Source organism: Cydia splendana, chromosome 4, assembly GCF_910591565.1.
Source record: "Cydia splendana chromosome 4, ilCydSple1.2, whole genome shotgun sequence".
Classification (NCBI taxonomy): Eukaryota; Metazoa; Arthropoda; class Insecta; order Lepidoptera; family Tortricidae; genus Cydia; species Cydia splendana.
The window spans coordinates 15889971-15902563 of NC_085963.1; the positions used below are offsets into that span (position 1 = coordinate 15889971).

The window sequence follows — 12593 nt, forward strand, 5'->3', positions numbered from 1 at the left end:
TAAATTTAGACCCATTCTTTTTTTATTAAAAATATCACGGCGCTTATAGGTAATTCATGAACCGTCAGTTAATCGGACGTAATAAACTATTTTTCGATTGTACTTACTCGATCTTTTTCTTTACCTTGTATTTATTGTTCCACAGAGCGTGATATGGAAGACGGTGGATGATAGTAGCGTGTCATCGATGCAATCCTTGGATGGTGATGGTGACGGCCGACTGTTCACAATGCAACGCGATGCTAGCCTTGACAGGTATTTATTTCGTAGTATATTAACGTACACCTTCAATAAATGTTCGAGTACTCTATCCTGGTCACGGCACCAATAATGTAAAATGTAACCAATACTTGCCAATACGAACTCTATTGTATAATTAAATAAAATACGAGATAATTCCTTATTTTTTGCAGCCGATTGTCTGGCGGATCAGCCCAAAGCGATATTTTACCAACAGAAAAAAAGAAAAAGAAGAGTATATTCGGTAAACTCAAGAAGTTGACCAAATCCCGCTCCATTGACGACCAAGCTGATCCTGAGGTCGTAGAATTCAAACCTATAGGAACTGTTTCACAGGTAATAAATCTTACTAAAGCAACATTTAACTAATTAAATCGAACATAATTTTAACAATACTTATAATAACTAATTTCCTTTCAGGGCTCTGATTCGGATATGAGTGCGGCTGGCAGCAAACGAGATTTACGAGGTCGTTTGTCGGATATGTTCAGCAGAAAGGGCCAACTTTCACGCGGAAATAGGTTCGTTATTTTTCGTCTGTTTTAATATTTACGTCATATTTATCATTTTCGTCATTTCAATGGCAATTTTAAAATCTAAAAAATACTTTTTTGACTGTTAATCAATACAACATGAAAATTAATTGTATTTTTACACAATCACCAAAATTACAAACAACACGCGACAATAACCTATCTTGCTTTTTTAAGACGTTTTACACTTGATTACTAACGTTTTACAATATTTAAGTAAACTTTATGGCACAAAATACATACAACAATGTACAAATGGTAGAATTCACTACCAACCAACCATACTCCTCTACCAGTCAACGATGTAGTGTAGTAAATAAAGGTAGTTGACCCCGCAGTAATTCCTCAGCCAGAAAAAACTTTACAGTATGATAAAGTATCAATAAATAAAAAGTATTGTATAAATTTCCAAAGAATAATAATAATAGAATTAAAGTAAATACCTAAAGTCTTAAATCGTTAATATCTTTTTACGGAAAAATGCTCCGTTCAATCTTTCTTCACCAGACATATTCATGTAACGTATTCCAACAATATATGAAATATCAAAAAAATATCCCAGCAGAAATACCAGTATTAATAAAATAAAATTTTTTGGCGTGTCTTGGACCGGAAAATTGCTCAGTCTAATTTTTTCACTGGAATACCATTTTATTGCCGTTTTATACCTACAAAATGAAAATCTAAAAATTTTCCACTCTCAGTTTTTAATAGTTCTATAATACCATGGTATAATAATATACTCCGCCTGGTACTCCATTCCGAGATTCGCGTATGACCTAACTGACACGCGCCTACGTCATCATGCTGTTTACAGGTTCTCAAACTTTGAAATGTAGGAGAATTTTAACCAACGGTGAAAATTATTTTAACGGCATTAATTTTAAGTTATTCATGTAGAAACATAGTAAAATAAAACAAATCTAATGTATTAAATTAAACTTTATTTATCTATACAAGACAAACGTTTAAAAAACGAATTCACAGTTACACATTAATTACCAAGCTTACGACGTGAAAAGTTTGGAAAACACTGCGACTGCTGACACTGAGCGAGAAGGAAATAACAATTAACACGCGTTCGACAAGGATGACGGTCAGGGCATGAAGTTATCTAGATCCGAATTGTCAAATGTGCACAGCGCTATCCTGTGTTGCCAGTAGTATAAACAGAATTACCCGAAAGTCTGAAATTTCTTTCGTGAATCGGAAGATGTTGCTAACGAGTAATTAAAAATGACGTGTTATTGTAAAATTTAAGCTAAAATACATATACATGAAAATTATAAAATTATAAAGAAATATTTTAACTTATTAACCATAGGTATAATGTACCCATGTAACATGTTATGTTGAAATAAAGTGGCAATGTTATTGTGACGTAGGCCCGTGTCACTCTGGGAATGGAAGACCATGTTTTATTAGACCATGTATAATACATACATTTCGATACGCATTTTTTTGGATTTTTTTACCCACTGCGCCAAATTATATTCTAAGATCATATAAGAAGAAAAAAATGACAGAGCAATTTTCCGATGAAAATGAGCGTCAAAAAAAGGAAGTACTTATCATAAAAAAATATTCTCATGTTTGACAAAACTTTTAGATTTTTTTCTAGTATCACATACTGATACAAATAACTTATTTTGTAAAATAATTTTGGACTGAGGAATTACTCGGTTCAATATATAATCATATTTGTGTTTTTACCTAACTTAGGAGTGTTTTTTTTTTTGGATATTTATAATGTTAGTCTCGGCTCATACTATACAATAACCAAGCTAAATTTCATCAACTGATAAATTAATGCATGGGTCTCCATACAACAACTTGCTTCATTTACTACACTAATGGGGTCAAAATAATTCATTAACATTATGAAATACTTGTGTATTCCAGCAAGGACCTCGATGACACCGGCCCCGAGCGGCCCGCCAGCGCGCTTGGAGTAAGCACGCGCCCCATGCTGCGTAATGCCAGCTCAACAACACTACAACGCGCCTCGCCCGCAAAACCGGTAAACAAATACAGTTTTCACCTCAGCAGCTCGAACAAGGGTACTTTGCTTCTTAAAAACAGTGAGCAAAATGCGATTTTGCTCACTGAGTGAGACAAAATGACATTCAAGTGACCTTTATAGTCAAATGTCATTTCAACATGCGGGGTCTAATACAAGTTCAAAATACTTGGGTTCTATTATCTCTGTCCCTTTCACACTGTTAGCAAAAAGAAACAGACAAAAAAAAGTTAAAACGACCTTCAACGGTATATTGACGGTTTATAATAGATCCCCGAAAAACTTCAGAACGCATCGTTCCAAACCACGTACGAGTATGAATTCTTAGTAATTAATTAAAGTTTAAGATTTGATAAAAACTGATAAAATACAATATTTTAGGTATTTTATCGTACAATTAAAATAATGAACACAAAAAATACACAGATTATCACGCAAATTGTTGTACAAATAACTATTTTACAGAGATATGTATATCATACTATTGTCATTTTAGTTAATGACAGATATGATACTATTGATAACGTAGTCGGGGATAAGGGATATACTTATCAGAAATGTTTAATCAATGTTTGTCTAGACTGTAAATAGGTATCATAGGAGAAAACTACCCGATAATTTTTTACGTTATAGGTAAAGGGCACTATAGACCTACCGCTTAACTGAGTCGTCGCCTGCGCGGTACGGGGGCGACAGGGCGGGACGACTAAGGGTGGCGGGGAAGGTGCGGGCGGCAGGCGTACGGCGCCCGCACCTTCCCCGCCACCAATACAGTCGTCCCGCCCTGTCGCCCCCGTACCGCGCAGGCGAGGACTATTAATAATTCAAATCTTTGAATGCAGTTTTGTTTCTTTTTTAAAATAAAGGAATGTCTCCTTTAAGTAAAATGAGCCAACTTAAGGATTTAAGGTAGTTTCCCTCCAGGACCCGACTTATCTTTCTACCCTGTATAACACGTAAACGATTTGGGAATCTAGCATTAAAATTTGTTCCTTTGTTCTCAGAACGACGCCCAGAGTTTGCGGGGATCGAGTATGACACCCGCCGTGAAGAGGAAAGGGAAATAATTGATACTATTCATGTTTCACATCACTATTTTGTATTTATCCTTCTTCCTTAAACTTTTCCATAGCTTGTAATATCACAATACATATCAGTATACATTGTATATCTATCGACACTTCTTATACATTTACAATAGACATTAGCCATGATTTGTCTATTACGAAAATGCTTTTATGAAATGCAAGCATGTTATATAAATGACAATGACTAATACTGAAACTTTAGTTGTATGCGCAATGACGAGTACGTTCTACTAAGAATAGCGCAAAGCTTTGGTGTAGTTGGCCCTTTAAATAATCTTACGAAATAAAGAAAACGTGATGCGTTTCTGTCGATAGCTATACAATGTATAGCGTCACAATATATATATACAGTGACCGCTCAACTATTTCCTACTTCCTAACGTAGAGCGAATTGTAAGGATCCCTTCCTTCCATACATCTTTCAGGTAGGGAAGTTTAGCAAAGTTTGTAGTTATTTACTTGTAATTTTATAATAAAAAAATGTCGGTTGCAACTTTATATTGTTTCCTTTACTAATATACGAGTAATACCAGGGACAAGCACATAACCAATCTCCATATAATTTACAGTCTCTATGCGACGATTACAAGTTTTACGTACCTATCTCAAAAACAATGGTTCATGCTGCATAACACCAACCAGACAAAATTAATTCGGGGACCGCTACTCAATACATGGGTATTGGTAGATTATTGTATATTCGCCTCCAGTAATAATAAAAAATCGAGTATTATTAGATAGATATCTATTGACTTTCAATCATTTTTACAACAGGCACAAAACAAATGCGGTTGGTATAAAACCGAATAACGAGACTAAATAAAAATGGATCAAACCTCAACGGAGGTTTATTCGCGGGCGCGCTTGAGGCAGCGCGGCTAACTCTGGTCCATGAGGTTGGAGTCCACGGCCGCGCCACCCGACGAGTCCTTCAGGATGGACTCGAAGATGGGCTGCAGGTCCGGGAACGACTTGATTTGTGTCACGAAGTCCATCAAGTGGGGGTTCTTGTCTGGATAAAAAGAAATAAGCCTTTACAACAGTTATTCCGTAAAATTATTTACATATTGCAAAATATCAACTTCAACATGTCGTTTTTAAATGCATGAATCGTTGAAACATCTTAGAACGAGGTTTTAAACCAAAAGTTATCATTTGTCAATCACATGACTAATTAGATTCCGAAACGTGCCAAGCCACTTTATAATTAAGTGAACATGAGTTGCCTATTTATTATTCAACTTTATTGACACCTGCTAAAGTTCAAAGTAACGGGCCGAATGGGTTGATACACAGATCAACTGTGTGTTAAGATATCACACATATGTACATATAGATGAGATCCAAATAAGATTACACTCTAGCGTTAAGTATGTGCAGCTGGCGCGCAAAGTAATATCAACCTTCACATATTTCTATAAGGTTTAGATTTGTTTAACCACATACCAGCCTCAGGTATGTGCAGTAGCGCAGCGGCAGCGCGCAGCGCAGAACGTTTGAGCTCGTCTTGTTTCTCGTACTCTTGTTTCACAGAGTTTGCCTTCACTTTCATTGTGCAGGTTGCGCGCAGCGGCTCGACTAGGCTCTCAAGCCCTAGAAAACAAAAATTGGGTCAGATATAAATGTATAGAAATAGGTACCTAGTTACGGTTAGGTGTAAAGTATTTAGACTAACGCTTAACCCCAGTCACTAATAGTCGGCAGCTCCAGCTTTCGTTGCAGAAAGTATTGAAAGTATTAAATAACCCGCTGACTGTCGACGCCTAACCGACCGTTAGCGCTAGTCTAAATACGATCTTATAATGCCACAGAAAAAAACATACTCTGTAAGACCACCGTAGGGCAGAGCTGCGCCAGCCTCGCGCACATGAGATAAGTGAGCATCTTGATATCGTAGTGGTCCCTCAGGCCATCTTCCACGTGCCGCAGGAACTCGAACACGTCGAGCCGGTCCAAGCAGGTGCCCAGCAACGTGTACATGCATTCGAAGGCAGCTTTACGCAGGTCCAGCCCGTCGTCTACGGAATGCTTGAACGGGCCCATTTCTACTTCGCGGATTAGTTCTTTCTGTGAACGGAATACAAGCGTATTAAAGTTGATGAGAAATAGTAAGCAGTTTTAGAGACATGTGGAACTTAGATTGGATTTAATACAATTTTCTTTATAAATATGTGCATTGGTTTCATCGATACCTTCCTGGGATAGGTTAACCTAGTCTAACTCGTAAAATTTTTGGTAAAGATGGGTGAGAGTATGGGGAAGTAATAAGGTAAAGAAATTGTAATACATTAGTACGATTTTGTCGGTCATTAATTAGCTTTGCGGAAACACAAGTGTACCTTGACTTTAGTCTCCTGGTATATGGTGGGCAGCACGCTGGGCAGCAGGTCGCGGATGAGCGAGGGCTTGTTGTGCGCGGCCGAGTTGAAGGCCACGAGCGCCACGCGCCGCACGCCGAGCGACGGGTCGCGCAGCGGCACCAGCAGCTCCGACATGCACGCGCGGAGCAGCGGGTCGATCGCTTGCGGCTGAATATATAACATTATTCTAGCAGGATTTGTAAACGCAAAAGTGAGAGCACTGGTAACGCCAAAAGGAGCCCTAGACGCCCTAGCAAACTTTTATGCAGAGGAGTTAGACGTCTCTGCAGCTAAGTTTACATGAGATACATCAAACTTGCCTCGTTCCGCTTCGACGAGAAAGATGACGAGAACAATGGTTGTGTATTACCGCGGAAAAAGCCTTGGTTATTTAAATTTATGATTTATGTACTGTATTTCTGCCATGGTAGTAAGTCCAAAGATTTAGGGGACATAGAGTAAGATTGACAGATAGGTTGTTTTTTATACGTGACACTATTATATCGTATTACAGACGCTTTCGATAAATACCTGATCTGAGATTGTGAACTTGACAGCAGTGACGGCGGTTGTTCTCGTGAGTGGTTCAGGCGACTGGAGGAACTCCTTGAGATGCGGCAGTAATTCTTTAGGCTCTAACAGACACAATTTTCCTAAACATTCAGCAACCTGCAAGAGAAAAAGTATAAGGCATTATACATTGACCCAAAGTTAGGACCATGGGCAACTTTGTATGGAGTCTGGACCAATAACCAACAGAAATGAGAGTTAGGTCATTAAATAGGTATTTTTATGTACTTCATTTCGTTATATGGTCACCAAGCGGAATTCCATTGCAGAACTAATTTATTGGTATCTTAGTTAAAATGTCCTCACTTTTATTACCTAGGCAATAGAGTCCTAGGGGCTATTCATAAATTACGTCATTTCAAATTAGGGGGGGGGGGGGGGGGGTCTGGACATCGGATGACGGTAGCATGACGTAGGAGGAAACGGGGTCATTCGAAGCATGATTTTTGGATGATTTTAGGGGGGGGGGGGTCCAAAATCGTCAAAATCGATGACGTAATTTATGGACAGCCCCCTAGTAAGTAAATAATTGATGCAGGGTAGATGTTCGTGCTCCGCCGGGCTGGACTCTTTTGCCCAGGTAATAAGGGCGACGACATTTTGACTAAAATACCAATATCTCAGTTCTGCAATGGAATTCTGCTTGGTGCGCATAGAACGAAATTAAGTAAATAGAAATACATATCTAGTGACCTAATTCTCAACTCTGTTGGTATTGGGACCATTTTGACGCATAGTCCTTTAATGACTGGTCTAGAGGTCTAGTTAATCTTAGTTTTCTTCAAATTTAACAACATTAAATGTATGATATCAAAATTAAAAGTATGATATACTTACTACATTACGAGATCCTTCCTCCGCACATTGGCAGTGTTTCGATAGCTGTACCCAGATTTCGGGTATGAATGGCCTGAGCGCTTCTACGCCTTCTGGTGTACATGATTCACACGAGATTATCTGAAAAAGTACCAATTGTAAGGGTGGTATTCCACATGTCCAATTTATTTGTCCAATGTCAGTGCGTCACTCTCTCATTAAAGCATTTTGCTGTGAGACGCACTGACGCAATACACATTGTACCTACAAAAAAATTGGATAGGTAGAATACCACCATAAGGGCTCATTTAGTCGATGCGAGAACTCGCATGCGCACATGCACATTTAACCGACCTCTCTAAGCGAATGCAGAAGTAAATATTGTCGTTTCGGCTGCGCCTCGATCTCGCTCAGGATGAAGGGCAGGAACTCGGGCAGATTGCCGACGGCCACCGACCCCAGGGCGTAGCTCGCTGCCGACTTCACTTCCTCTGATGATGGGGCGAAAGAGGCCAGGAGTACTTCCTTCAGATTCGGGATGGAGCTTAGATCTCTGTGGAAAGTGCGATAAATATTTAAAATTACGGTGACTGCTTACTATCTGGCGGGCCTTATGCTTGTTTACTACCGACGTGATATTAAAAAAAAACCGGAAAAGTGCGAGTCGGACTCGCCCACCGAGGGTTATGTACTTTTTAGTATTTTGTTGTTATAGCGGCAATTTCAACTGTCACGATTCATGAGATACAGTCTGGTGACAGAGAGTCAGTAACAGGGTCCCGTTTTAACCCTTTGGGTACGAAGCCCTAAAAAGAAACTTGAGAACGGTTTCCGAGAAATAAATAAAATACCGGGAAATGTCCTGTGGTAAAGACGGTACCGTGGTAGGCGCTTGTCCGTGTAAAACGTACTCTGTTTGACAGAAATATAGCCGGATCGTAATCCTCTGTATGTCGCATAACTCGTACACTTTCGTGTAAGCTTTACAATTTTCGCAAAGCCGAAGGATAATTGTCTATGAAGGGGAGACTCACAGATGTCGGCCGATCTCTGCTACGGCGAGTAGCGCGAACATGTGGTGCGCGTCCGAGGGGGGTTGCGTGGCGTCGCGCAGGAACCCGCGCACCACGTCTAACGCGTCCGACCCGCCCTCCGTTACAACGGCCGCTACACACTTCGCCAGCGAGTGGAATGCCTGTGACGAAAATTTAGGTTAGTTCCGAAGAAAAAGCTGGGTACAAACTAGGCGAGACGCTTCGTCAAGGCCTCCCAAGGCGAATGCGCAATCAGCATGAATTTGCCTTGACCGAAACTAACGTAAGCTTAGGCCTTATTATTCGTTTGAAATTGGACGTCGTCCATATACATCAGTTACACAGTTATTACAGCAGTTACATCACACAAAACATTTTTGGACCCTCCCCTGATGCTGTGATGGCCCCTTGCCTGAGTACAACGTCACGCTCTATGGAAAAACGTATTGTTGGCTTTGCCTATAATGAGTTCAGTCAAGGAGACCGAAGCGACTAAGCGTCTCCAATGGTTCGTTGTAAGTCAGCTGTTGCGTTCAAAGTTCAAAGGAGGCTAAAGGAGCCATATTCCAGTGCTAGAGCAGTAGAACAGAATGGATGACCCGCATCACCTGTTTAATATGGTGCGCGGTCGCGTTGTGCTCGTGCACGCGGTGCACGGGCGCCACCAGCAGCGCCAGCAGCTCGCGCCGCGAGCAGCCCGCCACGTCCGCCGACACGAGAGCACTCAGCACGCCCAGCATCGCCTTTAGCGCTCCACCTGTGAAAAACTTAGATTATAGTGTTAACCAAATGTGGTACCTAAAATCAGCATCAAATAGATATTGCCGGCCAAAGTGGCCAAATATATATGTATGCATACGTCTATGGTGGCAAAGGTGTGTACGGTATATTTAGCCACTTTGGCAACCCCGGCTGTCAAACGATAAGCAGCTGATTTTGCTAGGTCCCTTGTAATTATTTTAATTTTAATGATATTTCATGTAATATTAAGCATTAAAAGTGTTAATCAAATAGTTTTAACATTAAGTTTTATGTATACATAATAAGTGAAGTGCTTTAGTGACGTTTACTAGTGTCTTGTAATATCTCAGATTTGTAGCCGTTACAGGTTATAAATTTGAAACCTGCTTTCGCCTTGGATTCCTTTCTGGGTTTTTTTTTATCACTAATATTTACTAAGTGTGTTTATAATAAAGCGTTGATCATTGTACAGGGTTAGAACGCAGTGTAGATACAGTCAATCGTCACTATTTCACGTAAGTACGTACCTAAATATCACTTAGCTTGAGTGAGCGATTCCTTGTTTATTTTTGGGTTTAATTTCAATTGCAAAACTGTCTACAATGCTTACCCGCAGAGCAGCCGCAGCGGCTCGCCAGCAGGAGACTGATAAACTCCAACTTACCTTGCTGGAGTTGAAAATATCCAAGGAATCTTGTGCTCAATTGCTCAGTGAAAGGGAAGACAGTGAGAAGGAACTATTATTAGTACTTAATAGCAATGATAAGCTTAAAAAGGAACTTTGCTCATTAGAAGCTGACTACAATAATGTAAATTCAGAGCGGGCCCGGCTTCAGGAGACGGTTGACAGGTTCACTGAGTGTAGTGCTGCGTATGAGCAGGCCCTGAAGGACATCAACTCATTGGAGAGAGCACTGCACGACGCCCACGAACAAATCTATGAGCTACAGGAGGCCCACCACAATGCAGCAGTGGCACACTCTCAGAGCTTGTTCGAAGAACTGGTCCGGCCCGACTCTCAGTTGGTTGCCGCACCAATTGAAAACCTTGTGGCCCCTACAGATTTAGCCTATGATACTACCACACCAAGGTTAGTAAATTGCAGCGGGAACAAACTAAAGAAATATATTAAATTAAATAGACTAATAAAAAAAAACCAAAACTTGTCAAAAATAAATAAATTGTTTTTTAAAAAATTGAGATTTTGTAAAATTAATGTTAATTTAGTGGATAAGTTAGATTTATATTCTGCCCAGTTAGAAAATAGTCAATTGCAATATGAAACCGACACACAGACTTTAAAATTAAAAATTCAGAGTTTGGAGGATTCCATAGAATCCTTAGAAAAAATAAATGAGAGTTCTAAAAAGGTGATTAATGAATATTCTTTGGCCATGGATGATTTAATATCCCAGATTAAGCTTAATTCAGAACGGTTTGAGTCACTGACCAATGCCCAGTAATGTACTTGTAAGCAAGTGACTGAACATTCGTCGACCAGTTTACTCGACCTAAGCCTGTGTGACGGTTTACCACAACAGCATGTAAATGATAATAGCTCCTTCCACACTACACAACAAAGCACACCTAAACCTAATGTTATTATGTATTCTGATGAAATTGGAAGCAATATGAGCTCATTTTTAAGCTTTTACCTAAAGGGACTTAGTACAATCAGCAATAGGCCTGATGACAAATTTTGAAATCCCTTTTATTATTGTCGGTACACTTGTATTGGTTCCGAAAACACAATATTTCAGCTATACTCATAAGATTTAACATAGATAATTGCATTTTATTATAGCTAGTTTAAACTTCGCGCGAAAACGCCTCGCATGCCATTTGTGACGTCATCATTTAGTTGGTGGTAGGGTGGTAGACATTGTTTACATACTTACAGTTACGAATTTCCCTTGAATCCGAATGATATTGTTAATTCAGCACCATATATTACGATTAGGGATGATAAATACATTACAACAATTTATCACAATAACTCATTTTACACAAAAACTCTCACACGGTTGCAGTTTAAGATGAATTATTTAGATACATGTAAATTTTGAGTGAAAATCACCGAGCGCCGGTTTTACTTTTTAATTTTTCATTTTTTCTAATTACGACAGCCAACATGGCAATGATAGTTCCATTCAGCCAAATAATTAAAAAAGTTTGTTGTTGAAATATCGTATTATTTAGCATTTTATTTAAATAATAACAAATAGATATCTATTTTATATCGTGTAATAATATTTATTGGACGTAATGAATGTTTAGTGGCGAAATAATATTTTTTTTTGCACCTTTCGAACTCTTTGGTGAGGACGTATAGATTTCGGTCAATGAGGTTGTCTATGTTGCTCTAAGAAATATGTTATGGATTGATGACGTCACTGTTTGGAATGCTTCTGATTGGCGTTTCAGTAATAATGGCCGATTGGAGAATTTTGCACTTTTATTTTATTGAATATCTTAATAATCCTTCAGTTTATACTGAGATTGGGCCATTTTTTAGAATCATATTAACATATATGTTTCTTTGAAACCATTATTTCCATGATTCTTTGTTACTTGCAACAGGCCTATTGTCTGCCTCACAGTAGCTTTGAAAATATCTTAAAACAAATTTTAAATGACAGTAATATTAATTCTAAGACAACACTGCTTATTCTTATGGGGAATAGGGGTAATGTGAACAAAAATAATTTAATTAAATACTTTGAACAGTTAAACTCGCTTGCAGTGCATGAAATTATTTTTTTCACATTCCCCTATTGTGAGCAAATGTCAGAGGCAGAAAATACCACTAGACATAAGTTAAATATATCTCTATATAATCTTTGTACATATAGTAGTAAGTTTAGCATAATTGACACTAACAATTTTGTTAGTAAATACCATATGCCTATGGTGTTTTTGACTAAAGGCAAGTGTTGCCTTTCAAATTATTACAAAAGACAAATAGCTTTATCGCTATCATATTTACTTGACATGTCTGCCAAGAATTTGGCAGACAATTCTGCTCCTATTGAGCAGCCCAGTATGAACATGGAATTGGTTCCAGTCATAACCAATGATTTAATAGATTTAAACTAGCTGTTAAGACAAAAGATTCTGTCTCTGGCAATTTAGTTTTAAATAAATATAATGAAAAATACTGCAAACATGGAAAGTATATCCACCTGGTGCAT

The 12593-nt window shown here is 38.7% G+C and overlaps 2 protein-coding genes across 3 annotated transcripts in view; one reads left to right on the top strand and one right to left on the bottom strand.

Moving 5' to 3' along the window:
- Nucleotides 1-4377, top strand: part of LOC134790054 (rootletin) — a 49174-nt gene extending 44797 nt beyond the window's left edge. Inside the window, exons 37-41 of the mRNA XM_063760811.1 lie at nucleotides 146-255; nucleotides 414-576; nucleotides 661-761; nucleotides 2676-2793; nucleotides 3798-4377. Of these exons, the coding sequence (XP_063616881.1) occupies nucleotides 146-255; nucleotides 414-576; nucleotides 661-761; nucleotides 2676-2793; nucleotides 3798-3860 (555 nt within the window). The 3' untranslated portion in view covers nucleotides 3861-4377. The remainder of the gene's footprint in view (nucleotides 1-145; nucleotides 256-413; nucleotides 577-660; nucleotides 762-2675; nucleotides 2794-3797) is intronic.
- Nucleotides 4378-4609: 232 nt separating this feature from the next.
- Nucleotides 4610-12593, bottom strand: part of LOC134790029 (cullin-associated NEDD8-dissociated protein 1) — a 37788-nt gene continuing 29804 nt past the window's right edge. For both annotated transcript variants that reach the window (XM_063760775.1, XM_063760774.1), the window contains exons 16-24: nucleotides 9270-9418; nucleotides 8662-8822; nucleotides 7982-8180; nucleotides 7649-7768; nucleotides 6773-6910; nucleotides 6221-6409; nucleotides 5705-5948; nucleotides 5328-5474; nucleotides 4610-4893 (exon numbers count right to left, since the gene is read on the bottom strand). In XM_063760775.1, the coding sequence (XP_063616845.1) occupies nucleotides 4760-4893; nucleotides 5328-5474; nucleotides 5705-5948; nucleotides 6221-6409; nucleotides 6773-6910; nucleotides 7649-7768; nucleotides 7982-8180; nucleotides 8662-8822; nucleotides 9270-9418 (1481 nt within the window). In that variant the 3' untranslated portion in view covers nucleotides 4610-4759. The remainder of the gene's footprint in view (nucleotides 4894-5327; nucleotides 5475-5704; nucleotides 5949-6220; nucleotides 6410-6772; nucleotides 6911-7648; nucleotides 7769-7981; nucleotides 8181-8661; nucleotides 8823-9269; nucleotides 9419-12593) is intronic.